Source organism: Aquila chrysaetos, chromosome 6 (genome assembly GCF_900496995.4).
Source record: "Aquila chrysaetos chrysaetos chromosome 6, bAquChr1.4, whole genome shotgun sequence".
In the NCBI taxonomy this organism is placed as follows: domain Eukaryota; kingdom Metazoa; phylum Chordata; class Aves; order Accipitriformes; family Accipitridae; genus Aquila; species Aquila chrysaetos.
Genome location: NC_044009.1, coordinates 3,310,949 through 3,336,487, shown reverse-complemented (window position 1 = coordinate 3,336,487; position 25,539 = coordinate 3,310,949). Strand labels below are relative to the sequence as shown.

General features: G+C 43.4%; 1 protein-coding gene across 5 annotated transcripts in view; it reads left to right on the top strand.

Moving 5' to 3' along the window:
• The window catches only part of PUSL1 (pseudouridine synthase like 1), a 30,785-nt gene extending 5,327 nt beyond the window's left edge, over positions 1 to 25,458 (top strand). For all 5 annotated transcript variants that reach the window (XM_030017363.2, XM_030017361.1, XM_030017359.2 and 2 more), the window contains 6 exons: positions 6,053 to 6,240; positions 12,640 to 12,789; positions 15,047 to 15,220; positions 19,990 to 20,044; positions 24,085 to 24,247; positions 25,313 to 25,458. In XM_030017363.2, coding sequence (XP_029873223.1) covers positions 6,053 to 6,240; positions 12,640 to 12,789; positions 15,047 to 15,220; positions 19,990 to 20,044; positions 24,085 to 24,247; positions 25,313 to 25,344 — 762 coding nt within the window. In that variant the 3' untranslated portion in view covers positions 25,345 to 25,458. The remainder of the gene's footprint in view (positions 1 to 6,052; positions 6,241 to 12,639; positions 12,790 to 15,046; positions 15,221 to 19,989; positions 20,045 to 24,084; positions 24,248 to 25,312) is intronic.
• Positions 25,459 to 25,539: the final 81 nt, after the last annotated feature.

The following is a 25,539-nucleotide window of genomic DNA, read 5'->3' as shown; positions in this document are numbered from 1 at the left end:
TTCCACACTGTGCCTTGGTTTACTAAGTGAGGGTGATAGTTCTTGCATGCTCTTGCTAAGCAGTCTGCAGAAGGAAAGTGTGATGAATTATGGTTTGAGTAAGAGTTCTTAGGGTGCATTTGTATGGCTTCTTGCCTGAGACCATTGTGGAGAAAGTGCATAAATATTGTGCAGATCTTGAAAGAAGAGCCCCAAAGGACTTTCTGTCTCATTTATCTAATCTTCTGAACCATCCAGTGTCTCAGCCCTAGGCGCCGGACTTTGGGTGAGCCCAGCAGTTGTTTTGCATTATCCAAGTAACTTTGTTTTAACAGGCGAGTGGGTAGGATGGGTGATTAAAGGAGAAAAGAAGAAATAAAAAAGAAAAAGATAAACTTATTTGGTGTTGTCTTTTCACAATATCAGCACTTTGCAGGCCAGTTCTGGGATATGTGCTTTGCTTTCATGTGGTGGTATTGATGCTGGGCACTGCTGAGCAGGGCTGTGTCTATTAGAACCACATGGGAAGTCTTAAAGCAACTTTAATAGAAAACTTCTGGGGCCTGTAGGAATTTATCTTCCTTCCTCCAGTTCTGTGCAGCCTTGAACTTCACAACTGTCCAAAGCCAGGAAGGCAACTGAAGGGAAGGGCAAAATTAAATCTGTAACGAGATCCTTATTGTATTCTAAATATGTTCAGACATTTGTTTGCAGTTACAAGCAAGTAAATAACCTGTGAGGTGTAGACCTTGTGTTTCAACAACTGTGTCATTAAAAGTGTAACAGGCTGTTTTGTGTGTGTGTGTGTACTGCAGCCCTCTCTATGATAAGGTAAAATTGCTGGACTGGGGCTGAGTAGAAGGCCTGTCTGTCTGTAACCCTTTGTCACTGTAAAGCACTGTATCTATCATACAGGACATGGAAGCTTTTGTAGTCCTCAGTACTGCTATGTGATTACCTGGAGGAAATGGAGACTTGTTTTAGTTTGAGGACAGATGTGGGTATTTGAAGGAGCTTTTAATATATCTTTGAGGGGGATGAGCTTTGCAGACAACACTTTCTTTCTTGGAGACAACGTATTTGTTGTGAAGCCCTTGGAAGCCCAGCTTTCTGGTGATGGGTCCAAAACAAAATTCCAGACCTTGCTTCCCCAGATGGGGAAGTTTGAGTCGCGTGACTTGGCTCCCTCCAGTTCCTTGTGAAATCTTACAAGATGCAGGACTTCATGCTCTAGTCTCAATTCTTACCAATGTCCCTGCTATAAAGGAAGATCTCCTGCTGTGTAGCACCTTTTGCTGAAGTGAGTAGCTGTTGCTTGTACTAATGGGCACCATATGCAAGGCCTGGTAGGATCTACAGAACTGAGTTCCCTTTCATGTTTGGTTTGAACCATCTCCTGAGTGTGCTGTTTCCCATTGTGCTGGTGAACGCTGCCCAAAACTAATCGTCCCCACACGAAGCTCTGTTTTGGCCAGCAGCCTTGTGCTAAGGCCAGATATTATTCCTCATGAAAGGAAAAGGGGGAGTAGGAGAGGAGAGAAAGAGAACATACACAAACTCCTTACTATGCAAGGCAGCTTTGGTACAACCTCCTGCCCTCCACCCCCCACCTCCGCCAGAAAAAAAGGGAGAAAGAATGGAAAATGGACAGAGAGAGCTATCATCTTCAACCCCTGTTTGGATGATAATTTCAGTGGCATAGGAGGTTGCTTTGGAAACCCTTTCTTCTAGCAGAAGCTACTTTCTCAGCTTTTTCTTCCTGGCTTTCACTTCAACTTTTATCTATTCCACTAAAAATGAGTTAGATTTTTAATTAGTTTCAGTTGACATAGCACCCATTGAGTCAGCAAGGCTGTGATGACTTGCAACCAGAAGCTTGCATGTTATTATTTATTAGAACACAGCAACTTAGAAATTGTGCAGTGTCCCTGGCAATGCAGTGCAATCCCTTGTGTCTGTGCAACTAATGCCATTGTGCATGATAAAACCAGTAAGCAATCCAGCTGCTGTGAAAGAGAAATAGACACTTATGTTTCCAAAACATTCCTAATGCATAGTTTCTCTTGGACATGCCCATCCACAATTGATTTCACAGGTTCCTTTCATGGTTCCCAGACACTCTGTAGAGATAGATGGGTGAGTATCTTGAGGATTTTTTTATTTAGACTTCAGGGTGAGAAGTGGATGAGTTTTTGCTTCCCTGCCATAGGTGGTGTACATTAATGGGCCTGTTCTTCATCTTGCCTCTCCAGCATTTGTACAGAGTGAGAAGAGAACTGAGCTGTGAGTAATAATAGCAATCTGGAATGTGGATTCATATCATTCTGGCACACAACAGTGGAAATTTCAATATGATTCAAAATATGGAATTGCTTAGTGAATGAAACCTGTTATCAGAACAGACCTACTAAATGCAAGTAATACTTTCCCCTGCATCACTGGTATGCAGAGTGTTCAAGGTATAAACTCAGACCCTGGGATGCTTGTTGCTGCTCCAGGAATATGGTTGTCTGGAAAGACCATGTCTCGGGAAGTAAAGGTTAAATGAAAATGGATGAGATCTGGCTCAATGAAAGGTCTCCAGCAGGTGTCAAGCCAAGATTTCAGTGTTTGTAACACCTGCTAAAAAGAAGGGTATTTGCATGCTCTGTGGCTTAAAGAAGGGAGCAGAGACCTGTGAACTGAGAGCACATGGGAGGACAACCCAGCTCCTTTATTCCTGCATCTTCTATATTGCTTTTTAGCTGGGTGCCCATGGGTAAAGTGCTTAACTTCTGCCTCAGTTTCCCCCCATAGGAATCCATAGATGATACCCAACAGGCTAGGGATCTGGATTAATAGCAGTAAAGGCTTTTGAGTTTTTCAGATGAAAGGCCTGCTTGTTCTAGGGGCTTGTTTTTTCTGAAAGGGCAGGAAACACTGGTTGCTATCCAAGCAATTACTAAATGTAAATAATAGGTCTTTTCTGAAATTCAGTGTGGGTGATATTAACAGATTAAAGTATACAGGAACCAGAGGAGGAAACCCATCGGGTGCCTATAGGCTCAAAGGACGTCTGGATGGTACAGATATGAGACATTTGTATAGGTGAAGGGGTCATTTCTGAATTGCCTGCAAAGAAGTTCAGCAGTATAGAAATTCTCTTTTTTAAGGAGATTAATTAGGATGGGATATAAGTGAAATACTAAAATTGAAACTGGAGGCAGCAGTTGATAGTATATTATCAGCTGCATGCCTGTTAGGCTGGAGGAAGAATCCACAAACAAAGCTTTCACAAACTGAGATTTGTTGTTGATGGTGGTCACATTCCAGCTTGGATGCCCAGCACATATATCCTTCAGTCATCTCTCCAGAGAGGTGTGCCTGTGAGAAAATTGTGCTGGAGAATGGCAGCTGTGAAAATACCATTTGTTGAACCTGTCATTCAGTCCTGCACCTTTGTGGATTCATTGGCTGACCTGAGCAGGGGAAACAACCAGATTTGCCTTAGAGTCAGCAATCCTCTGTTCCTCTCCAGTAGGGCTCAACTCCTGCTGGCAGAGGAGAAGAGATCCAAACAGTGTTCTTATTATCCAGCTTTGTTAGATGCAGTGATTGAAATGAGATGCAGTGTGGGATCCAAAGGAGTGCTGCATCCAAACTTCTTCAAGCCCATAACAAGAAAGGAGGATATTTTCCATGTTCTCTCCTGTTCTCTCTCTCCCTCTCTCCCCAGTCAACTATGTTCCCACTGGCTGGTTTTTGCCTGGTGAGAAAGGAGAGGGAGAAGAGGGTGGAGGAAGGGAGGAGCCTGCAAAACCCAAACATATCTTTGCAGAAACTGCGCTCTTAAAATGCAGCTTCTGCTTTAAGACAAATTGCTGAGGCACAGGCCAAGGTCTACTGCAGAAAACTATTTAATTTCTGTCTGGTTCTCTGTGCTTAAGGGTGATAAATAAAGATTTTCATTGTTAATTGTAACCACATGTGAACTCCAAATAGAAGGATTAGGAAGGGGAAAAGGCTAGGGTCATTTTTGTTCTGTTTCCCAGGCCTTCCCCTGCAGCTTGGTTACATTTTTTTCCTTGCCTCCCTCTGCATTTTAACGTTATGTTTCTGAGAGCCCAGAATCCTGTCTGCTTAAATAGTAGGAGTCTGGAAAGTGTTTGTGAGTCAGCAGTTCAAGCTTTATTGACTCTTGGTACCAAATTAATATCTAATAAAGACCTCTGCTGGGTTCACTGCTCAGGAGCGGGGATGGGAAAGAGAAGGAAATTTCTAGTCATTCATCTGGTTTTCTGTTTTTTGTTGTTGTTGTTTTTCAGTCTTTCAGATATGCTTTACTCATTCCCTGTAACAAATTACATTGGATTTTCTGTCTAAGGGCCTGTCCTCACAAAGAAAAAAGTTGTATTTTGCAGTGCTCCAGCAACCTACTTTAAAACCTTCCTGTAGGTAGGACCTAGTATGCTCTTAACATTGCATTAGAAACGTTGGTATTCCAGTAACTTCCTGACCTACCAGTGTTTGTCCCTTACCGAAACCCACCCTGGCTTTGCTAAACTTAGGCCAGTCTAGACAGACCCTTAAGTATATAGCATCTAATTAACCGTGTTAGCATCTCTTTTGCTCTCTCTCTTGTGTGTGCACCTTGATTAAAAGACACCATATTAATGATTCATTTAGCAGGGTTTTATTTACTTTCTCAGCAGAAACCTGTAGTAATTCACCCAGTTGTTTTCCAGCCCTTTGTCAGTGGGCAGAATGGCAAGGCAGAAACAGGGAGGGGATAAAAGCCAGCTGTGTGGGGAGGAACAGTTGGGAAAGGGAAACAACAATCCTAGCCACAGGTGGATTCTGCAACAAATCTGTGCCAAAATCCATATGCAGAACTTAGAGGATGTCAATTGCTGTCCTTCCCCTTGCATTAAGAAAAGTAAGTTTCAGCTTGTTGCAATACAGTTTGCTAACTAATTTTTAAAGTGCATCTCGGCTGCAGTGTAATTTTAGGGCCTTTTGGCTCCAATAAGCTTGAACTCTGACTGTAAAACTTGGACTCTGTGATGGTGTAAATATTGTTTGTCGTTTTCTGCTTTAGTCTTGCTATGGCAGAGGTCTTAGTGTGAATGAGGTATTGCCTGAATATTAAGGCAACTCTAGCTCCTGAATAAAACAGTACTCTTGAGGATTAGCCAAGTCCTGCATTAATGCAACTGTGGAAGCAGTGAATGTAAGGAAATCCCATCTTGTGACTGCTGGTGGTGTGTGTTTGTCCTGTGGTTATTTGCACCTGCTGGGATAGCTCAGTGTTAGCTCCTCAACTACTGGTGTGTTTTATGAAAGCTGTGTCTTGATTCTTAGGTCTGTTTATATTTATATTTCTCAGTGGGACTAATAAATGCATTACATCAGTGCTATGCTACTACTCATCTGGTCCCCTGGCTTCTCCTCAGCTCCCAACACTTAATGGAAGCATGTTGCCCTCAGTAGCTGTGCTCCCGTTGTGGATGGAAAAGAACTTCTGCCTGCAGCAATAAGCCACAGTTGTTTTACACCATTCTGACCTGCACTGGAAGCAAAGGATGCAGCCTGAGCTCCTTCAGGCGTCTTGGCTGATGTCATTCAAGACATCCCTGCGTGCTGTTTCCATCCCTTTAAGGGCTGGGTTCTGCAGCTCTTTAAGAGCAGCTAAAGCAATCTGAGTCCAGTTCTTAGCAGTAAATTGCACGGGTGGTGTCTGGGTTTAAATGGGTAATTCTCTGTCCTCTTTCCCACTCTCTCAATGATATAAAGCAAAGGATAGGGAGATTAATTTTTTTTGCTTTACTTTTTACACGTAAGGAAGCTCGCATGGCGTTTTGGATATTCTGTTTGAGGTGATTTCAGGACAAAAGGTGAAAAGCCACTGGTGCTAGGAGAAGTCCCCCAAACAGGCTCCTCTCCATCCCTTTCTTTGCAGCCCACAGTAAAACTCTCAATTACTTCTCTGTGTGAGCAATAAGGAGACATGTGGTTAGCAAGGAGGAGGATGTTTTTTCCTAGCTAGCTCAAAGCGAGTCAGCTATTCATGAATCCATCTTGTGTTGGCTTTCAGAAGGCAGCGCAGAACCTAAAACCCGTTGTTCCCATCAAGTTCTGCATCTCCAGCCGAACAGATGCTGGCGTCCATGCACTCTGCAACTCTGCTCACCTTGACATCCAGAGGGCACCGGGGAAGCCAGCTTTTAATGAGAAACGGCTCATCTATTCTCTTAATTACCACCTGAAGCCTGAGCCAATCCGGTGAGTTGGTGGCAATTCAAAATTTTTATTTTGCCCTTGTAGAAAGGAAGAAATGCAGCAATGATCTCCCATCTTAACCCACAAGATATATTTTCCCCTGTTATATGTGTTGGCAAACCACTCCCTTGCACGTGTATTTCTGCTGCTGCCAGACCCTTGGCACATTAAAGATCAGTCTTGTTCCACCATTGTTGTTCTTAGGAGATCATCTATGCTGGTACCCCTAAGACAAGAGGAGTTGTGAGGCTGGGGTCATCACATAAGTATTGAATCCACTGGAATGACTCTAGTCTCACAGATGAGCCAGAACATTAGTATGTTAACTTTCAGTGCTGCTTTATTCGCCAAATGCCCTAACTTTCTTTGTTTATTGAATTAGCACTTAGCAAAAACTTGGCTGCAGTATTGCCTCTCACCTATATCTTTGCAAAAAGGTGAAGAACAAGCAAACAAAATTGCTGTTAGTGTTAGCATAGTCTACTCCTCCCTTCCCATGTGATCAGCCTTCTAGACCAAGGCTACCATTTGACGCAGTTTAGAGAAGTTACATCAAAAGCTCCGGTTTAATATTTTTGTAGCAAGACTTGATATTTTACTCAATGGGATAGATAAAGTCCTTTTCATACTATACACAACTGTTAATGAGTAGGGAGAGTCGCATATGAATGTAGTGAGGTACTCGATACAACAGTCTACAGAGAGCAGAACAGGCATTTCCTCTTCCTATTTTCTTCTTTCTTCTTGTTAGAGTTATTACTTCTTGCAGAATTTCCGAGTGAGCTTATTTTGCATGAGACCTAAGTCTAAATGCCTACCCTGAAAGGCAGAAAAAAATGGTCGTAAAACCAACAGTTTCTGTTAGGAATTTGCATCAATTACATAAGTAATTACTACACCCTGTGAATTTTTCAAAAAGTGGATTGAATTTCATGTTCTTTGCTTTTTTTCCCAAGCTGTTGTGCAGTTTCTCTGTCAGCTGTCAAACAGTTTCTCTGTTCTTCCCCAGACACAGGTGCGTTTTTATGGATAAAGTGTAAATTGAATGAAACATTGGGGTTTTTAGACCAAAAGCCAAATCTGTGCTATGTCATAGAATCAACATGCCATTTGCCAGCAGCTGCTTTGCTGCGCTCTATTCTTTCTTGTGTTACTTTGTCTTATTTGCATAAACTAAAAACTCTTCAAGGCACAGACTGTCTATACAGCATTTGGCACAATAGGACTTGAATGCCGGTGCGGTACCCCACTGAAGAGTGTGTCAAAGCACTTCAGAGTGTTGTGCAAGAAGATGGGTAATTTATAGGAGGTATTTAGGTGAGCAAAAGAACTTTGATGGAAGATGCCAATTGGTAATTACTCAGAGGCCAAGGTTGCTCTGTTTCATGTTACTGCAGTCTTTCTGATGTCTGGTGGCATGAACATAAAGGAAGATTATGAAGGCAAATTCCCCATGCCAGAGCAAGGGCCCAGGACAAAAAGGCACATCCCTCCCCACCCCAATGAAGGGATTGTTGTAAGAATAGCAACATTACTATGAAGTATACTTCCCCCTTCCCGCTTCACCCAGTCTGCTTTATTTTCTAATCTCTTTGTAAAACAGGGCCTGACCCAAATGCTGACATAGCAAGACCTGGGATTTGAGGACTGACATCATACTTGCATCTGTTCTTGGATTTGCAAGGGAGGATTCTAGTTCTTCAGGGCTTGGGGAACAGTGAATCCAGCTCTAAATGTGCAGGTGCTCAAATAGTTTGGGGTCTGAGGGAGGGAGGGATGAATGATGGTGTTAATTTTCTCCAGGAGGTCTTTCATGCATGGTCCACATGCTGTATAAAGTGAAGAGTGAGTTAGTACCAGTCGGTTGAAGGTGTGGCATGCTCTGCAGAAGGTGCTGATCTGCAATTCAATCAGCTGTTTTGACTTTTTCAAAGCACATTGCAAACACTCAAACCTTAAGCAAAGGAAGGAACCCGAGGAAAGCAATCCCAAGTGGCAGAGTCTTCTCTAGCTTTGACTACGCTGGTGGGCGTTCAGTACCTCTGGAAACTATGCCCCCAGGATCAGACTCTCCCAAGGTGTCTGCCACTCTTTTAGAAGCAAGTGAGCAGTTTGCCTGCCTCTGGTTGGCAGTGGAGATAGGCAGCTAATCCACAGATGTGAGCCATCAGAGGGTGAAGGCAAAGAGGAAGTAAAATCCTTGGAATCTGAGCTCAGGAAGGAGGGCAGGAAGGCACTGAGCATGCCTTATTACTAGAGGCACATAGTTCCTGTTAGTGGCTGTTTATTATATTGTTTTAACTGACCTTTTTCCCTGGATGTTTACAGTACCTTTGGGAGCCCTCAGACAGTTTTGGGAACAGCAAAAGGCCACACCGCTTTTCCCCTTTGATCCTAAGAGTCTTCTGTCTGTCCACGTTAGCTTAGCTGTTGCTGTCCCTCCATGAGACACTCTTGCAATGTCTTGGAGTGGGTGAGCTCAGTCTAAGGGCAGCGTGAAATGACTGTTATGCTGCTTGGGCTTTATATAGAGTGTGGCTGCCATTAGAAATGCATGACTGTCAGTCCCCAGAAATCTGTAAGGGAAATTTCTCTCCCCCCTCACCTCTTATTTGCAAAAATGTGTTTTAGCAGTTTGCAGAGTTGGTTGAGTCTTTCTCAGAAAGCAAAGGTTTCAAAGTGGGTACCTGAAAGAAAAGGAAATACTGATTTCACTACTTTACTACACAGCCCACGGACAGCCATCCAGTAACAAGTCAGATCATGCATCCCAAACCTGAGATTCAATATTAGCATGATAATACAGGATTGACAGTTTTGCATTTACAAATCCAGTTCCTCCATTGGCCTCTTAAAGTAGCAGCTAGATTCCTCTGCGGTGAGAGGCCAGAACACAAAGCAAATCTCTCTCTCAAGCTAGCTAAGTTGCATGGTTAACATCTGTGAGTTACTGTCCCTTGGTAGCTTTCACGTTCTTTGACATATGTGTAAAGAGTCTAATGCAGCTGCTGTGGGGTGGGGCTGGAGATGATTTCTTTTCAGACTGCTGTGTCAATTAAAAAAAAAAAAATTCTGAAATAGAATTTGACTTATGCAGGGTTTTGGTTGTTGGTTTTGCTCAGACTGAAAACTAGGTCAGAATCTATACACCCTGGAAATCAAATCCTTTCTGGATGTTCTAGCAGTAATGGGGAACATGAAGTAGGTCGTAGTTTTAATTTCCTTGCTTAAAAGACTAAAGCAGTTGTTTGGGAGTCAAAACTAGCTGATTTTACAGCCAGAGGGTACCACTGCAATAATCCGTCTGTTCTATGCGTCACCAGCCACTGAATCTTAGTCTCTCTGCCCTGAGTTCAAGCTTGTAACTTGTGAGTTGTGTTGTCTAGCTTTAATGGAGTAAGTTGTCCTAGAGAGCTAAAACTACTGTTGTGACCCGGCCACTTTCAATACTAGTAGTCATACAGATAGATAGTTACAGCTAGCTTTGTGATACCTTGACTAATCAGTCCAAGAGGAAACAGGATTGCTGCTGAAGAAAGTTTTAAGTTAGAGAGCATCTCCAAAAGGAGGCAGCAGTGGGATCTCACAGACAGGAAAGTTTTTTGTCTCGCACTAAGATGTGACAGGTATGTATTGGGAGGTGATACCTTCTGACAGAATGCAATACAGTCTTGGTCAGTTAGAGAATTTGAGTTTATCAGGAAGCAGTCAGCTCTACTTCTCCTTCCTCCCTTGGGCTGAACCTTTTAAAAATGGTTCAGCTGCTTTCCATTAAGGAGCTTGGTGATGGGCATGAGTGTAAGCGTATTCAGCAACCATCCCTTCCCTCTGTAAATATTACTTTGCCAAGAAGAATTCTCTCCTAATGCTAAAGAGAAAACTCAGCACTTTCATGTGGTTGCAAGCAGGGGGTGATGGAGAGAGGGATCTTTGTGAGAATACATTATTGTTGATAGAGCTTGGAAGGGAAACAAGATTCCAAGCTGGCTGACTGTATTATCAGCAATAATAACCTTCTTTGTAGCATGATGGGTCTCTTCTATCAACTGATATGTCTTTTAGATTTGCAAAGCATATTTGAAAGGATCTTGTCCACAAAGATCAGAGTGTATTTCATAGATGGGGTAACTTTAGGAGGACTTTGCTGTCCCTTAAGTAGGGATGGTAATACAGTAGACTCACACCTATGTGGTTTCAGTTTTGTAAGTGCACAATAAAAGCTGTCTGAGTGACAACAAGACAGAGCTGGGATTGCTCCCACCTCCTGCAAGGTGGCATTTAGTTTCTGTTGTCAGTGGAGAGAGAAGGATGTACTTCTGGAGGACATCTTTGTATCTGATACATTGCCATTTCTAGTTAGATGTCTTCAGGCTTTTTTTCCTTCAACCTCCTCTGAAATTCAGGCTCTGTTGAAAAGGTTAAGAATATCATAAGCTTTTATTTACCAACAGTCTTTCAAAAAATGGGTTCTTAACAAGGTCTGAAATGTAGCTGCTGGAATAAATGCTGGGAAGACATTCCTAGCTGGAAAGAGTGTATGGTAGCAATTGCATCTGCTAGGAGAGGCAGGAGAGGATGCCTGCATTGAAGAATCATGTGAGCATAAATAGGCTTTTCTGAAAGAATCACTCTATCGGAGGGAGTAAAAGGATGGTTATTTAATAAAAATCACATAAGTGTTAATGAGAGAAGCTGAAGATAGATGAAATACTTGTGGAGGCATGTAGACAGAGGAAAATAAATGTAATAATTATGTTACTGTGTTTAGAAGAGGCTGGAGGTCCTGGGTTCAAACTCCGTTGCAGGCCTGGAGGATGTACTTTGCATTTCTACTGAGAGTTTATAGCAGTGGAGCAATCTCCTGGGCTTGTTATTGCAAATCTTTGTGGAGGCCTGTGGCTCAGCTTTAATTTCTTCTTCTGTGGTCTGAGCCTTTGCAGTCAAGGGATGTGAGCTAGAGGCACTTGAGCTGGCAAAAATCCCTGAAGCACTAGCCTTTTTAAAGTAAATATATAGGTTTGTCTATTACTTGGTCTCAAATGGTATCGTATTTTTTGGTTGCCCTGGGTCCCTTCTCCTCACTGTGCCAAACTCCAAAGACAGAAGGGGACGCAGCAGGAGAAAAACTACCTTCTAAGGAGAGTTATCCTCTAAAGTAACACCTGCAGAGAGATTATGCCTGTGTAATAGTGACTCCTTGCTGCATGCTCCCTGCAGTGGTGAGTAGCCAGTACTCTGGGATAAGGGAAATTCAAATCCAGTAAAAACTGCTGCTGACATTTTCAAAGCAATGGTAATGCTTTGGGGGAGGTGTAGAAAGGGAGGGAAGCTCTGTTTTCTCCCTTGCAGAGAGAAGGGTGTTTTCCTCTCTGACAGCCTTCATACCCTCCCTCCTGGCTACCAAGCTGTCTGTGTTTGATGGTAATGGTGGCATTGGCTTAGAGAAACAAGGCAATTTTCTCCCTGTTGCTTATAGAAGAAGATGGGGGAGATTGGCTGCCTAGAAAGCTGCTTCTTGAGTTAACTGCCCGGAATCAGTGGAAGACAAGTAGACGTGAACATTCCCAAAAGCCATTTTCTGCACATATGAAATGTGAGGGTTCCCAGGAGGTGTCCTGCATGCAGCATTCTGCTGTTTGCAGATGTTTTCAATCTAGGTGCTGGTGGGATGCACCTTTATTTTCATTGCTGCAGCAAAGTCCTATTTGTCTTGGAGGTTGTGGGGGGAGGTGGGAGGGAAGTGACCTAGTTTCAACTATTTCCATCTGCTACAGTGAGCTGCCTGTGACAGCACAGAGGTATCTGTTGTTGGGGGAGTTCTTCCAACTCGCATTTGGGACCATGGTTCTGCAAAAGCAGAACGGTATGGTGTTTGTAAGGTGTGCTCCTCAGCTGGAGATGGAGGGAGTCAGCTTGCATTGGGAAATTGCTGCCTCTTACCTTAAGCATGGCTAGGAACACAGGAGCCCTCAGCCAAATATGCAGTACAATTTGATGGGCTGGGTGAGGTGTTTGGTTTCACTGGACAGCCAAGAACACACACTATCGGTTGCCATTTCTCAACTGAAGGACTTAGCCTCTTGTGATGGTGTGAGCGTCCCCAAAATGTGTTGATAGATGACCCAAACTCAGTTTCACTGTGTATTTGATGACAGGGGTGATGCCAAGGCTCTTCTGCCGCCTTCTAGTTGACAGATGCCTGCAGCAGCCTACAGGTGCAAATCCTTGGTCACTGGTTAACCATTGGCTGTCCAGAGAGAATGATATTTAATTAATTGTAAGTGCAGTTTCTCAGAATCCATTGCATGTTTCAGTTCACATCTCCATGGTGACCAGGCAAAAGTTTTTGAATTAGTGCATGACATCTTTCTCCATTTCACTCATTCTCTTCTGTCCTAACAGCATTTTGAATGCCTATCGAGTGACCAATAGCTTCCATGCACGCTTCTCTGCGCTGTCAAGAACCTACATTTATCGTCTGTTGATGGGCTGCACTCATTATTCTGAAATACCAGTGTTCGAAAGGGATCTCTGCTGGGCTCCTGCTGGAGGGTAAGTATGTTCCATTAAAGCTCCCTGGGGAGCTACCTCATCGATACTCTGGAAACGGTTGGCTTTTGCGGGAAGCAGGGAGGGGTTAACTTCCACATGTGAGACCAGATTCCCCAGTTGTATTGACAAGATTTCCCTCTTGAAATCGGTGCAACTGCACTGAGTTATGTTCACTGAGACTTGCAGTTCTTTTTAATTGTACTGTCAGTTGTACCTGTGATAAATATGCTTAGCACTATTGAAATACTCAATGACTCTGGGTAGAGTCCATCAACAACTTTCTGTGTCCCTCCCTATGGAAGTAATGAGCATTTCCTCAGATGACCTTGCCAATTCATACAGCAAACCCATTTGGACAGCTGGCTGAAGGAGCAGTGCTCTGATATGATGCAGACAGGCAGAAATGCATTGTGCAGCAGATCTGAGAGTTTTAGGTGTGACCATACAGGCAGGCAAGAATGAAGGCTGAGAATTCTCCCCCCCCCCTCCCCAGTAGTCCTATTTCTGGTTGGGACTGCATGTAAATCTGCTCTCTCATTCCCTGTCCGAGTGCTTGTATGTTTGAATAGTGAGAGCCAATGACTCTGAGCAGCCCTACAATAACAAACCAGTGTATCTAGCTCAGTATTCACTTGTCATCTTGGAGTAGCCACTGAGTCATAACAAATCAGTGCTTGTATATGCAAGGGAAGAAAACCAAATTCAGTACCATTAAAAAAACCCAAACAAACAAAACACCAACAAAACCAAAAAAACCCATGATAAACAGTGGGTGAGGAAAAAAACAAACAAAACCCAGAAGATAATTTGTTATTGTCCTTTTAGTTTATGTTGTACTGAGATAAACATGCATTCAAGAAAACTGGAGTTTTCCACAATATAGAAAAACAGGTTTGTAGTCAGTTGTGGTTATTTCATCGCCGCTATTGGAATAAAAATTGTGGGTAATGGAAAAAAGTGCAATCTCAGTTGTCCTAGCAGAGGAATGAAGATGACATTGTCCTAACATTAAATTGCTGACTTTGTTTTCTGTGGGCTGTGGAAGGGAAAAATAAATATGAAATTGTAAAATTAGATGTGATGTGCCTTATGTGCCTTGATCTCGGGCTTTACGAAATAGCATTTAGTTTAGTCCAGACACTGCAGTTAATTTTCTCAAATGGCAATACCACATAAAGGCTAGGGTGAGCATATTACAAATTCTGAATGGGAGGTGTCTTACTAAAAGGTGGGATATTTGGACTGCTAGTAGTGGAGAAGCTCCTAGTGTGTACGCTACCGAGCACATCTGGTATGTAAAACACGTAATACAACATTAAACTTCTATAGGCATCTGAATTGCCTACTGGCTGTCATCAGTGCTTCTCAGTGTGACCAGGATTCGGTAAGTGCTAGTCATTTTTCTTGAACACAGTGAAAAAATTTAATGATGTTGGAAAATCTTCGATTTTTTGTTTGTTTGTTTGTTCTCTTCAGAAACATTTTTACTTCTATTGAGACCTGAAAAACTTAAGCCTTAGATCACGTATGCTTCCTCAGGCTTTTCTTAGGAGAAATTTACAAAAATAGAATAAAAATAAGCATCTGTTCAGCAAATACATCAGTAAATCTGTCTAAATTCCTTTGCTTGAGACTATTTTGAACAGACCTAGATACTTCAAATGAAGAAATCTGAATGACACACGACATTCTGAGTTTTACCCTTGGCCCTTTCTTCTGTATCTCCACCTTGGGTTTACACTGGCTTCATGTCTGACAGTTTGCTCACTCGTTCCATTTCTGTTACTTCCTAATTTCATCTTCTGGCTGTTGCAAATCTAAGGCTTGGAAAACCATCATAGTGTTTGATATTTTCTTACCTGGCAACATCTTTTTCAGTTTATAAGATCCAGATACTGCAAAGGATTTTGGTTCTCTTGCCCTATGCTCTAGCCAGCAAGTTGAATAAAGTTATTTGAATTAAACCGTTATAAGAAGCACAGCAGGATAAAGGTTTGTATAAAAGCATGTGCCTGCCAACCCTTCATCTAGCCTGGGGTTTTGAATACCTTCAGACCTCAGGTCACTTGGCATCTTGGTTTGTGGTTTGAGCCATTACAAGACAAACTCCATCTTGCAAAATGTGTTTCCACAACGCTGCAATGTTAAATCTGTGTACCAGGTTTAAACCTCTCATCAGTTAATTGGACTTTGACCCACCTAACATACTTGTCCCACCTGATGCTCCTTTCCTTATGCTCTGCGTGTTTAATTTCAGCTACCTGAATGTGCCTGCCATGCAGGATGCAGCACAGTTCCTGCTGGGAACCCACGACTTCAGCACCTTTCGCTCACTTAACTCTGAAACGCCTTTTCAGTCTCCAGTCAGAACCCTCCTCCAGGCAGACATCCGACCTTCTTCTGGTTTTCTGTCCCACCACTATGAACACAGGTGAGAGCCTAGATACTCAGCTGAGGAGCTGCTCTGATCAGCTAGCGCTTACTTTGCCTGGAAAGCTGCTTTCCAGCACTGCTTTGAGAATTGACCTCCTGTTTGCTGTGCATTGCCTTCACAGTCCTGTGATGGTGTCAGCAGGGTTCTGCCTAGTGACAGCTTGGAAAGGACATTTCTTTCCCTCTCCTCCCAAATGTCCTCAGGGAGAAAGATGGGCAGGAATGAGGGCAGGGAAACTGGTCCAGTTTTTTGTACATTAAAAGGCAGGATGTTATAAACTGGTGTATGGAATCTGGCACAGAGTAATTCCTATGAGGTGCTTCCAGCATTTGCTCTCATTTTGGTTGCTAAAGACCAGCTCTGCCAGGGGATGAGATTTTTCTTTCCCCCCCCGCTGCTATCCTAGCTTTGCTTAAAGGCTGCAAATAGAAGGAAGAAAACCCCACCCAACACCTAGGTCACTGCTGTAGCTATGCAGATCTTCTCAGTTCACACCAGTAACTCCTACTGTCTTCCCAGGGGATGTTGATGAAGGAAAGTCCAATATTCCTCAGTTGTTACATAAACAAAAGATTGTTGAGTGTCAGGTTCTTTCAGGACCAGGTCTTGCAAGTATTGAAATTAAGTGGCTGGATGTATTCTCTCTCTAGCAGAAACTGATTTTTTTTTTTTTTTTTCCCAGAAAGATCATGGGTATTTATCATCTGAACATGGCTTTTGCTTTCCTGCCGGCTTCTTTCACAGATACATGGCTGTTGTGTTTCAGCTTGAAAGCAAACCTTGCTGTTGTCTGTCTCCAAACCACATTTTCCTGTTTTCTGGTTAGGAGAAAACCCTTTTCTTTGTAGTTTTCCCTGACAACCCTCCGTTAGATTTTAATACCTACTGAGCTGTCTGTAACAATAAGTGCCATGCTCCAAGCTTTGGTAGAGCCTCACTGCGGTTTGCAAATAGCCCACTGTTTCTTTCCCTGTGTCTTAGAATGGTGTATTTTGCCAGCAGTAGCGTAAGATAAAAACTGAAAGGGAGCTGAAAAAACAGAGAGATCTGTATGCTCTGAGTAACACTGGTCTTTCAGTTCCTCCCATCTTCTCCAATTCCTGCTTTTCCTGCTCAGCGTTGGTGCCTGTCAATACATAGCCAAGTTAACAAAGAGTCACGCAGTTGGGTATGGCACTTCCAGGCGCGAAGACATGGGCAGTTAGTGCCAGATGTAAATGGTTACTTCCCACCTTCTTGCAGCTAAGAAACACCATTCCCATGGGAAAAGGAAGGCTGGAGGGGAAAATGGGTGCTGTCATGTGGCTGCATTCCTGTTGTTTATTACTGGGTTGCCATTGTTGAATGGAGAGCTTGGCTTCCCTCCGTCAAGTGGGGTTATGCTTAGGGACACAAGTAACAGTGAAATGCTTCATCCACAAGATTATCTTGTCCTTTATGAGGAGTAGCATTTTAAGTGGCGGAGTCCTGAGCTAACCTGAAAATAACTGTTAATAGTCTTGTCGAGATCACCTGTAAGTGTATATGGACCAGGTTACCTTCCAAATCCAGACCTGCTGTTGTCAGCTGACTGATCTAAGATTTAATACGAATCAGCTCTTCTTTTACATCTTTGATTTTAATGCAAAAAAGGGAAATTGCCATTCTTTGCATAACTTGCTGCATAAACCCATCCCACATGAGGCCAAAAACAGCTCATGAGAGAGCGAACAAACCTAAAAACTGGATCAAAAGCATCAAGCTAGTTGCTGATGGAATATTTTTGCTTTTGGCGACACAGGCAGCCAAACTTGTGTTTTATAGCGAGTCATTTTTATAATGTGTTGATATTAATTGATTTAATGAATATTTAGGCTGAAGGGGATGGCTTTGAGAAGCCTAGTTTCCATGCATCAAAATGGCATTTAACTCTCTTAGAATATGTTGTTAGTAATAATCATGACCATGAGTTTTCTGATCTAGAGAAAAAAGTTGTGGGGTTTGGGTCTTTGTGACAGGCTAGGTGGTGTTGGGGTTTTTTTTTGTTTGTTTGTTTGTTCAGGTTTTTTTAATTACAGTGTCCTAGTTAGTTTTAATCTGTAGAACTTTCCCTATGGGAACAGTTGCAGTCATGGAGCTTAGCATTTGTTTGCCCATTCTGTAAATAAGACAGCATATATGCTTGAAGTGCATGTGTATTTCTTCACTGCAGTAGCAGGATGAACTGCTCCTGCAGTGAAAGGCCTGGGATAGCAGTAAAAGCTTATAAATAGTTTTTTTTTTTTAATTTTTTTTTTTTTTTTAGCCTAATCTAAGGAGGTTTATTTTCTGTTTCAGAGGGAGGAATCTGTAGAATGATAAACGGTGGTCTCTTAGTCAAATAATGCAGCTTTTCTTTCTCATTCTTTCCTTCCTTTCTGAACTTAAACCAATCTTCTGAATTGACTGTTTGTCTGTTTAAAAGGCTAACTGTTAAAATGATTCCTTCCATCAAACTCAGTTGCTCAGCAACAGTGGAAGTGGAGTTAGTGTCCCATCCATACAAAATGCTTTTGAATGCTAAGTAAGGATGTGTTCAGAGACTTAGCCCCATCACTTATTCCTAAGGAGTGATGGCTCTGTCACCTGTTTTCGAGCAGAATACGTATTAGTCATTGCAAGGTGCTGGCTTCTGCTGCCAAGTGGAAAAAGACAGCTGGATTTTTTTTTGCTGGTAAGCAAAATTATCTGTGAGATTGACAAGAAAAACAAAGTTTCCCTCTTAAAGAAAATTACCTTGCTGGCTTTCAGCGTCTACAAGATACTTCTCCTGCGTATCTCAACCCATCTTTTGTAGCTTAATATATCTTGTCAAGATAACTGAGACAGGAGAATCCTGGCTAAAGAAGGTGCATGCAATTTGATGAGAGTGGGATTTGCCCCTATTTGAAAAAATTCTCTTGTGCTTTGCTAAAGAGCTGAGCTGAATTATGACCTCGATGTGCTGGGTATTTGTGCATGTGTGTAGCAACACACATGTCTGTGTGCCATGTGCATTGAGCTGGGGGGAGAGCAGACCGTACGTAAGTGATAGAAAGATTGTCATTTCCTGACATAAAGAGGAATCTGGGGGCAGGAGCTGCCTTTGCATATGCCAACATATACGACAGGGAGGGCTAAAAGCAGTGATTTATCTGTAAATCCAGTGAGAAAACAGCTTGTGGCTGCTCCCTACAATGACTGTTTCACAGTTTCTCTTCCTGCTAGCCCTGCCCTGATGCCCTGCGTGGGCCTGTGAATCATGATGTCCCTTCTTCACCTTTCTTCTATGGCTCGCAAGAGCTGTCTCCTCTCCCAGGGAGTGGGCAGCCCCTTCCTTGATATTCAGGTTTTCCAGCAAACCCAGCCTGTCCCTGTGAACCCTCCAGCCAAATATGTTGCAGCTGTGCTTTTCTCACAGCTGATTCAAATCTCCATAGCCCTTTGCTACCTGGTTACTGGGCTCATTGCAGGGGAGGAGAGGAGAGGGTTTGCATGTAAATATCTGCTTTTCTGGATTATGCAAGGTAAGCTCTGCCTCTTTTTGCTGTAGGAATGCTATGGGATAACCGGAGCACTTATAAACTGTTAGTGAGTTTGTTTAGTTTTTATTGTTATGTTATTGTTGCTGTTATCAAAGTGACTTCTAGGATTGCTTGGTAGCATGGAAGTTTGGGGATGCAGGTCCTGAAGTGAAAACCTGCTCATTTTTGTGCTCAGTTGGCATATCTGATGTATGATACACATGTGTGAGTTTGTTTTTATGTATGTCTAATATGCATATCAGATTTTTTTTTTATTTGTAGGAAGGAAATGTGCATACAGGTTCTTCCCCACAGGACTATTCCTGAGAATGGGTTTGCTTTGGGTTTTAGTGTTAGAGCTGGTACTTGGAACATCAGCAAAAACATAAAAATATTTAGAAAGCAACTTGTAAAGATTTAGCAGAGGATGCGAGTGTCAGTGAAGTGTTGGAATAGTTAGCCTCAGTAGAGTTCTGATAAGGAATATTGGTTACTACAATAAAACGTTCTGGAAAATGGTATCTAAATGAACAGACAGATTTGGTGAGGGGAAAGGATGTCTTTTTGCTTAGTAGCATCCATCCATCCCCAAATATTCATCTGCCGTTTCCTGCTCTGCTCACTCTTAGCCTGGAGTGCTTCCTTGTCTGCCATTACCTGTGTTCTGATGCTGCAGCTGAATTCCTCAGGCATGTCTGTGTCCTGACTTGCTTGTCCTGGCCTTTCCAGTAGCATGTGAATGTTGCAGCAGGCATTGCAGAGTGTTGAAATTCATTCTGCAAAGCCTGTAAGGACCACATGACTCTCTCAAGCCAGCTCCAAATGAAATGGTAGAGTTGCTTTGCTATGGTTGGTTGTTTCTTCCTTTCTCCAGGAGGCATCGGGCTGTATTCCTCAAATCAGTAGTACCTTTAGCAGACTGCTGAGTTGCATCTTGTTTTATGTTGCCCTTTTATTTGAATGGTTATATACTTAGGTGTAAGGCAAAAGGAATATCGTGCCCCATAAAACTAGGTACATACAAAACAGGCAGGAACTGTTTTACCCTGGAAAATGTCTGCATCTGAGTAGCAAATGAGCAGTCTGGTGTTTGAAAGCTCATGATGCTGTTTCAGGTTAATTGGGGGCTGTGCAGCTTCTTACTCATTCTACTTGCATTCACCTGTGGTATATACTTCTGTGGGTAAGAAAGCCATTTGAAATGTGATTTTAAACACTTTTTTTTTTTGTTGTTCCTTTCTTTAGGGGACTGGAGTTTTGGGAGTTGAAGTTCAGGAGCAGATCATTTCTTTACCGACAGGTACTGTTTGGTGCTGTGTTCAGCACACACTTTGCCTCCAAAAACCAAAGTGCTGCTATCACTGCAACTATTGATCAGTTTAGCAATGTTGCGTCCTTGCGTAGTGCCATCTGTGTTGCAGAGCTGGTGTTACAGCTGCGTGACACACACAGGGACCTAGCGTCAGAGAAGAAAGGTTCTGTATTCTTTCTTTGATCCAGTAGAACCAGAATCTCTTAAGTTTGTGTCTAAAATATATGTCCAAAGTCACAGAATCGTGTGGGAGGATGGAAAGTTTTGTTTTCCGCAATCTTTGTCCTTGCAGTCTGAGTGGTAAAAACCAACAGACATATGTTCTTGCTCTGCTGAATGGCACTGGGCCCAGCAAAGACTGCCTGGAATTTTACTTTCTGGCTTTGGAGCATGAAGTAATTCTCAGTGTTGCACAAAGGAGAGATGGGAAGACCTGATTCAGCTATGCAGGCATAACTGCAGGATCTTTTCCCTCTGCCATGCTGTCTAGCCTCCACTGGGTTTTCTTTGAAATAACTCCAGTGGGGTTTTTGCTGCTATCCTCAGGGGAGACAGCTCTCTCCACAACTTAATGGATCACCTCATTAGGAAAGAGTTGGCTGTTCTCAGTCTGTCTATCCTGGCCATGGTCGCACTGGAGACAGAGAACAGGCAAGAAAGGGCTTGTTTTTTGGAGGAGAGAGGGGGTGTTTTGTGGGAACAGCAAGCAGCTATTTGTTATTCTGTTTTGACAAACCAAATTTGTTTTTATCCTGTGCCAAGTAATGCTCTGTAAGCTCACTGACAGTGGGTGTCTGGATATCAGCAAGGGAAGAACAGCAACATGCTTGAGAAGGGCTTGATATACAGCAGGGATTTGCTTCATCAGATGCTCTTGTGACAAGGAGAAAATGCTGGTAACCCATTTAGTGCATTAGAACGGAAATGCTACTTAGTGACGTTGTGCAGAGAGAACAGTTACCCTAATACTCAGTTCAGCCTAATGCCCTCCCTGAACCTTGTTCACAGCAGCTGCCTTACAGCGAAGTGACAGGCAGTAGTGAAGCAGGAACAGGCTGTACGTGCTGAACTTGCACTCTTCTACCTGAGCATCTTCTGCCCTCCATCATAAAGAGGAGACTAGGCTAGATGGACCTCATATCTCGTATAGCTGCTATGATAAGTATTGACATCTGGATGGTTTTATTAGAGAAAAGGCTTGAACAGCCCCAGAAGCTGTATGTATGTATTTTTGTGGAACAGCATGCAGAAGGGGGAAGACACCAAGCACATGGCTATTTCAGATGCGAACCATTAGTCTGCATTTACACTAGCTAACTCCAAGTGTGGAGACATCAAAGCTAAAGTCACAGCATACAATGACCTCTAGTGAGGGATGGATAAAATAACATATGCCAAGGATCTGTGCTGCTTCTCTGTGCCATCTGCTTAAAGGCAGGCTCTTGGCACTCCACAGTGCAGTTTAAGATCAGAGCGCATAAGGAGAGACAGCGCTTGCCTTTGGATAAATATGTCTTGGCTTGTTGGACCTTTCTTCTTAATGGTAATAAACACGATCAGGTTGCTTAGTGGGCTTTGGTTTATTCTTTTGTAAATGTTAATGGATCAGAAACTTGACCAATGCTTCATCACAGCACTACATTTAAGTTTTTGGAGAGCTTGGTGTGCTTTGAAAGGTCATGAATAGAATGAATGTTTATTTAGGCCAAATGACTAATCATGCCTGCACACGTGGGGATGTGTTCTGGCAGCAGCATGAGAAGGTGAATCAGACAGGACAGTGTCTGCTTGACCAGTTTCCCCCACATGGGCTGGTACTGCTGTTGCCTGTAAAATTTGAGACTGGAGGACAGTTCTTCCAGTGTGGACAGAGAAGAGTGACTAGGAAATGGTGAAAGTGCAGTGGCTTAGGATCAGCCCATTGCAAGGGCTGGGTTTCAGTGCGGCTCCTCTATGTCAGATAAGACTCGGACCCAGAAAATCTGTGGCATGTTCCCTTAGGCTGCGTGAGCTCTCCTGTGAAAATGAGTATAGGCAAGCCCAAGCAAAGTGCTGGCAGCTTCTGGAAGGGGGTTCAGCTCCTGCCTTGCTGGACACCACCAAGCTGGTTAAGTTCATTGCGTTGTGCTATTTTTCCCCTCGGAGAGGCATTTCTCACGATGGGACTGTTCACACAAGCCTGTTTTCTCCAGGAGCACTGGGACAGGGCCTAGCTTTCCTTGAGATTTATCTCTTGCTGAACAAAAAGTCTGAAAAGGACGGCCCTTGTCTGTTTCGTCCTTTGTTTCCCCAGGGAAATAGAAGTTTCCCTGAACCGTCCCCAGATGTTTCTTGCTCAAGCTTTCTTGATGCCTATGGGAAGTAGGTAATTGCCTGTATACTAGTCTCTGGATAAAAGTGTCTCTAAGAGTGCCTTGCTGAGAGTACTTCTGGCACGAGTTGAGGGGCTCTTACTTGTCAGTTATTCCTCAACAGCAGCTTCATGCGGCTGCCTTGACATAAGAAGTACCAGGAAGATTAGTGGGCAGTACTCTGCCTTCAGAAGGATGCCTTCAGCTCGTGAAAGGGGTGGAGAGAAATTTAGCCACCACACAGGGATGTAAGAGATAGCTAGCCATAGGGAGCTAGCTTTTGGTGTGCAGGTGTCATTGGCAGATACAAGTCTCGGCCCTCCTGGAACAGCATGTCTTCTAGGGATATAGAAGGAAAGAGTGCCCTTTAGCCAAAGGGATGCTGAAGTGTGAGGGGTGTTCACACAGGAGGTGAGCATTGTGGTGTGAAATTTGTGCTAACTAGGTCTGGAATTGCTGAGTGTGGAGGGGAGGGAAGGGAAGCTGTGACATGCGGAGGTGTTTGAAATACCAGTTTGCTGCACTGGGCGGGTGTTGTCTTATGGGCTGTCCTGCTTAGTTGGTTTTTTTTCCTCTTACTTTTTGGCTTTCTGAGAGAGAAGCAAGCCCCTACGTAGTCCCCCACCTGCAAACAGTGTTGCTTATGTATTAAGAACCACCTGTGAGCTCAGCTCTCCCAGCAAGCATGTGAGCTTCCTGCCACAGACGGACGTGTGGGTGCTGCTGCTGTTTCTGAAATGGAAACCATCCTCTGCTCAGCTTGCTTCCCACGTGTGACGAGACCAAGCCTTGCTCCAAGGCAGTGTTGTGTAGCTGGAGGTCATTATATTACAGGTCCTCATCTCATTCTTACTAATGCCTTTAGTTGTAGGGAGGGAAGACTTAGAGGAAGCAAGGTAATTTTGCTAGTTCTTTTCCCTTCCCTACCACCAGCTTTGGTCACTAGAAGATGCTGTGCCTCTGCGTGTTGCAGACAAGCTTAGCTGCTGCATGTTGTCATGTCACCTCGATCAGTGCAGAACCTAGGCAGCCCTTGGAATCCCTGCTAAAAGTGGAAAGAACACCTTTCCTCCGTAGGCTGTGGGGTGACTGTGACTGCTGGGGCGTGCTCGGGGACTAAGGGAGTACGATCTTTCCCAAGAAATAAAGTGAGCACTGGAAATGCTCCCTGAAGGTATGTGATACCAAAGGCATACAAAGGGCAGCCAGGACTGGCTTGAACCCTCGTGAGTGAGTCTGGGGCATGACTTGGGATACTTCAGTGGCACCTAAAACAAGGGTCAAAGCATTCTTTATGTGGGGAGATGCTTGCTTCTTTCTTAATACCCAGCTGGACTAGGAGCAAAGTGCATGGCACTGATGGTACTAGGAACTGATGGTACTAGGAGCGGTAGAGGAACACCAGAAATTAGGCTTTCTAGGAACTATGGGTTTAATAATAATGATGTACCTATATTCAGGAGCAGGCTTATATTAAGAAATCATGGTGATATCGTTCCTTCCTGAGTGACAGGCACTGAACTCTCTGATTAGGTTTCTAACTTGACTCGCCATCAATGGTAACTGAGGGCTGCTATAATACTGGTGATAGCCCAAGTGTAGGACTCTGGACAGAATTTCCTAACCTCTTTAAGTTTTACAAGGGCAGCTCCTAAGCTGTGTTCTCTGGTTTTCCAGGTCCGAAGAATGGTTGGGGCTTTAGTTGCAGTCGGCCAGGGAAAGTTAACGCCTCTTCATATAAAGAATTTACTGGAAATAAAAGATTCACGGGCTTTTCCACCAAATGCCATGGCTCCGCCATCTGGACTCTTTCTAAAATCAGTGGAATATGATGAAGCAGGTAGGTGAATGCAGGGAATGGCGTTCTTTTTGTAGGAGTCAGATCTAATACTGAAGGGAGTAGTAACACCCACAGTCTTCCTTTATGTGCCATCTGACCTATGGCTCACAGTGTTATTCATTGACACCCACATCACAGTGAATGCCCTGGACTGTAGAGGTGTTTACAGCAGTTGCTATGGAAAAAAATTGTGTATTTTGTTTTTTTCCTAGTAGATTTCCTCCTCTTACTTGCAGGGTAGTAAAAGAGAAGTTCTGTTGACAATGACTTTGAGATCTCACATGAATGATACTTTCAGTTCTCATAAATGCTTGTTCTGTCCCTAACCATGTTTAAAGACCAGATTGTCTGTGGTATCTAGGTGTCTACAGATCCACTTCTGTTCCCTCGCTTCTCCCTTGGTATTTATGAGAGGATTGTACAGACTGGAGAACAGATCATCCTTTTGCTTATATGGTGGCTCTCTTAATTTAACAGCATCTCATCTAAACTATTGAAGTTTTCTAGCTTAGGGAAAAAAAAAGGGGGGGGGGGGTTGGCAAATTTGCAGAAGATAGCAAATGGATGTCATGGAATTTTGACGTCCCTGCTAGGAATAGCAGGTATTTAAAGCTGCAAGGATTAATCTGTCTCTGATTAATCCAGCACTTGTGAAATGTGGATACAGAGGACTTTGCACCACACTGCAGACCTTCTCCAGGCTGCCTTGTCTCAGCCAGACCACAGACTTCCTACAGGTGGGCTTAGAGCATGCTCTCCTGTGCAGCAGCAGTGCACACACTGGGGCTTAAAGAAGACAGAAGGGGAAGGGAAGCACCAAAGAGCGGTGCAAGGAGCTTGAATGTAGTTCTGAGCACTTGGCGTAGCCTTGAAAAGGCAGCTGCTGCTTCCTGGTGCTGGCCCTCTCCAGTGGTGCTTTTTCTGATAGTGCTGGCTGTGGAGCTGTCTGTGCCAGTGGGGAGGGAGCCCAGGTGGGAAATGAAGACCACAGATTAAGTGCTTTCAGGTGGTTTCAGTGCCATCTTTTTTTCCCTAATTCAGTGTGTTCTTTTTTTTTCCTTTCAGATTTGGATGCTACAGTTGGCCCAGGAGAATAGCAGCTCTGTGAGATACAGCCATGTCTGAAAGGACTGTTGTGGATATGTGATGGAGGTTTGCCAAGCGCACTACACAATACGCAGTCTTGTCTCAATAAAAATCATTGACGGTGACTGTAGGCATCTTCCTACCATTTGTTCTTGACATCTGAGACTGCCAAGGGGAAAAGAAGACCAACTCCGTGCTGCTTTCAG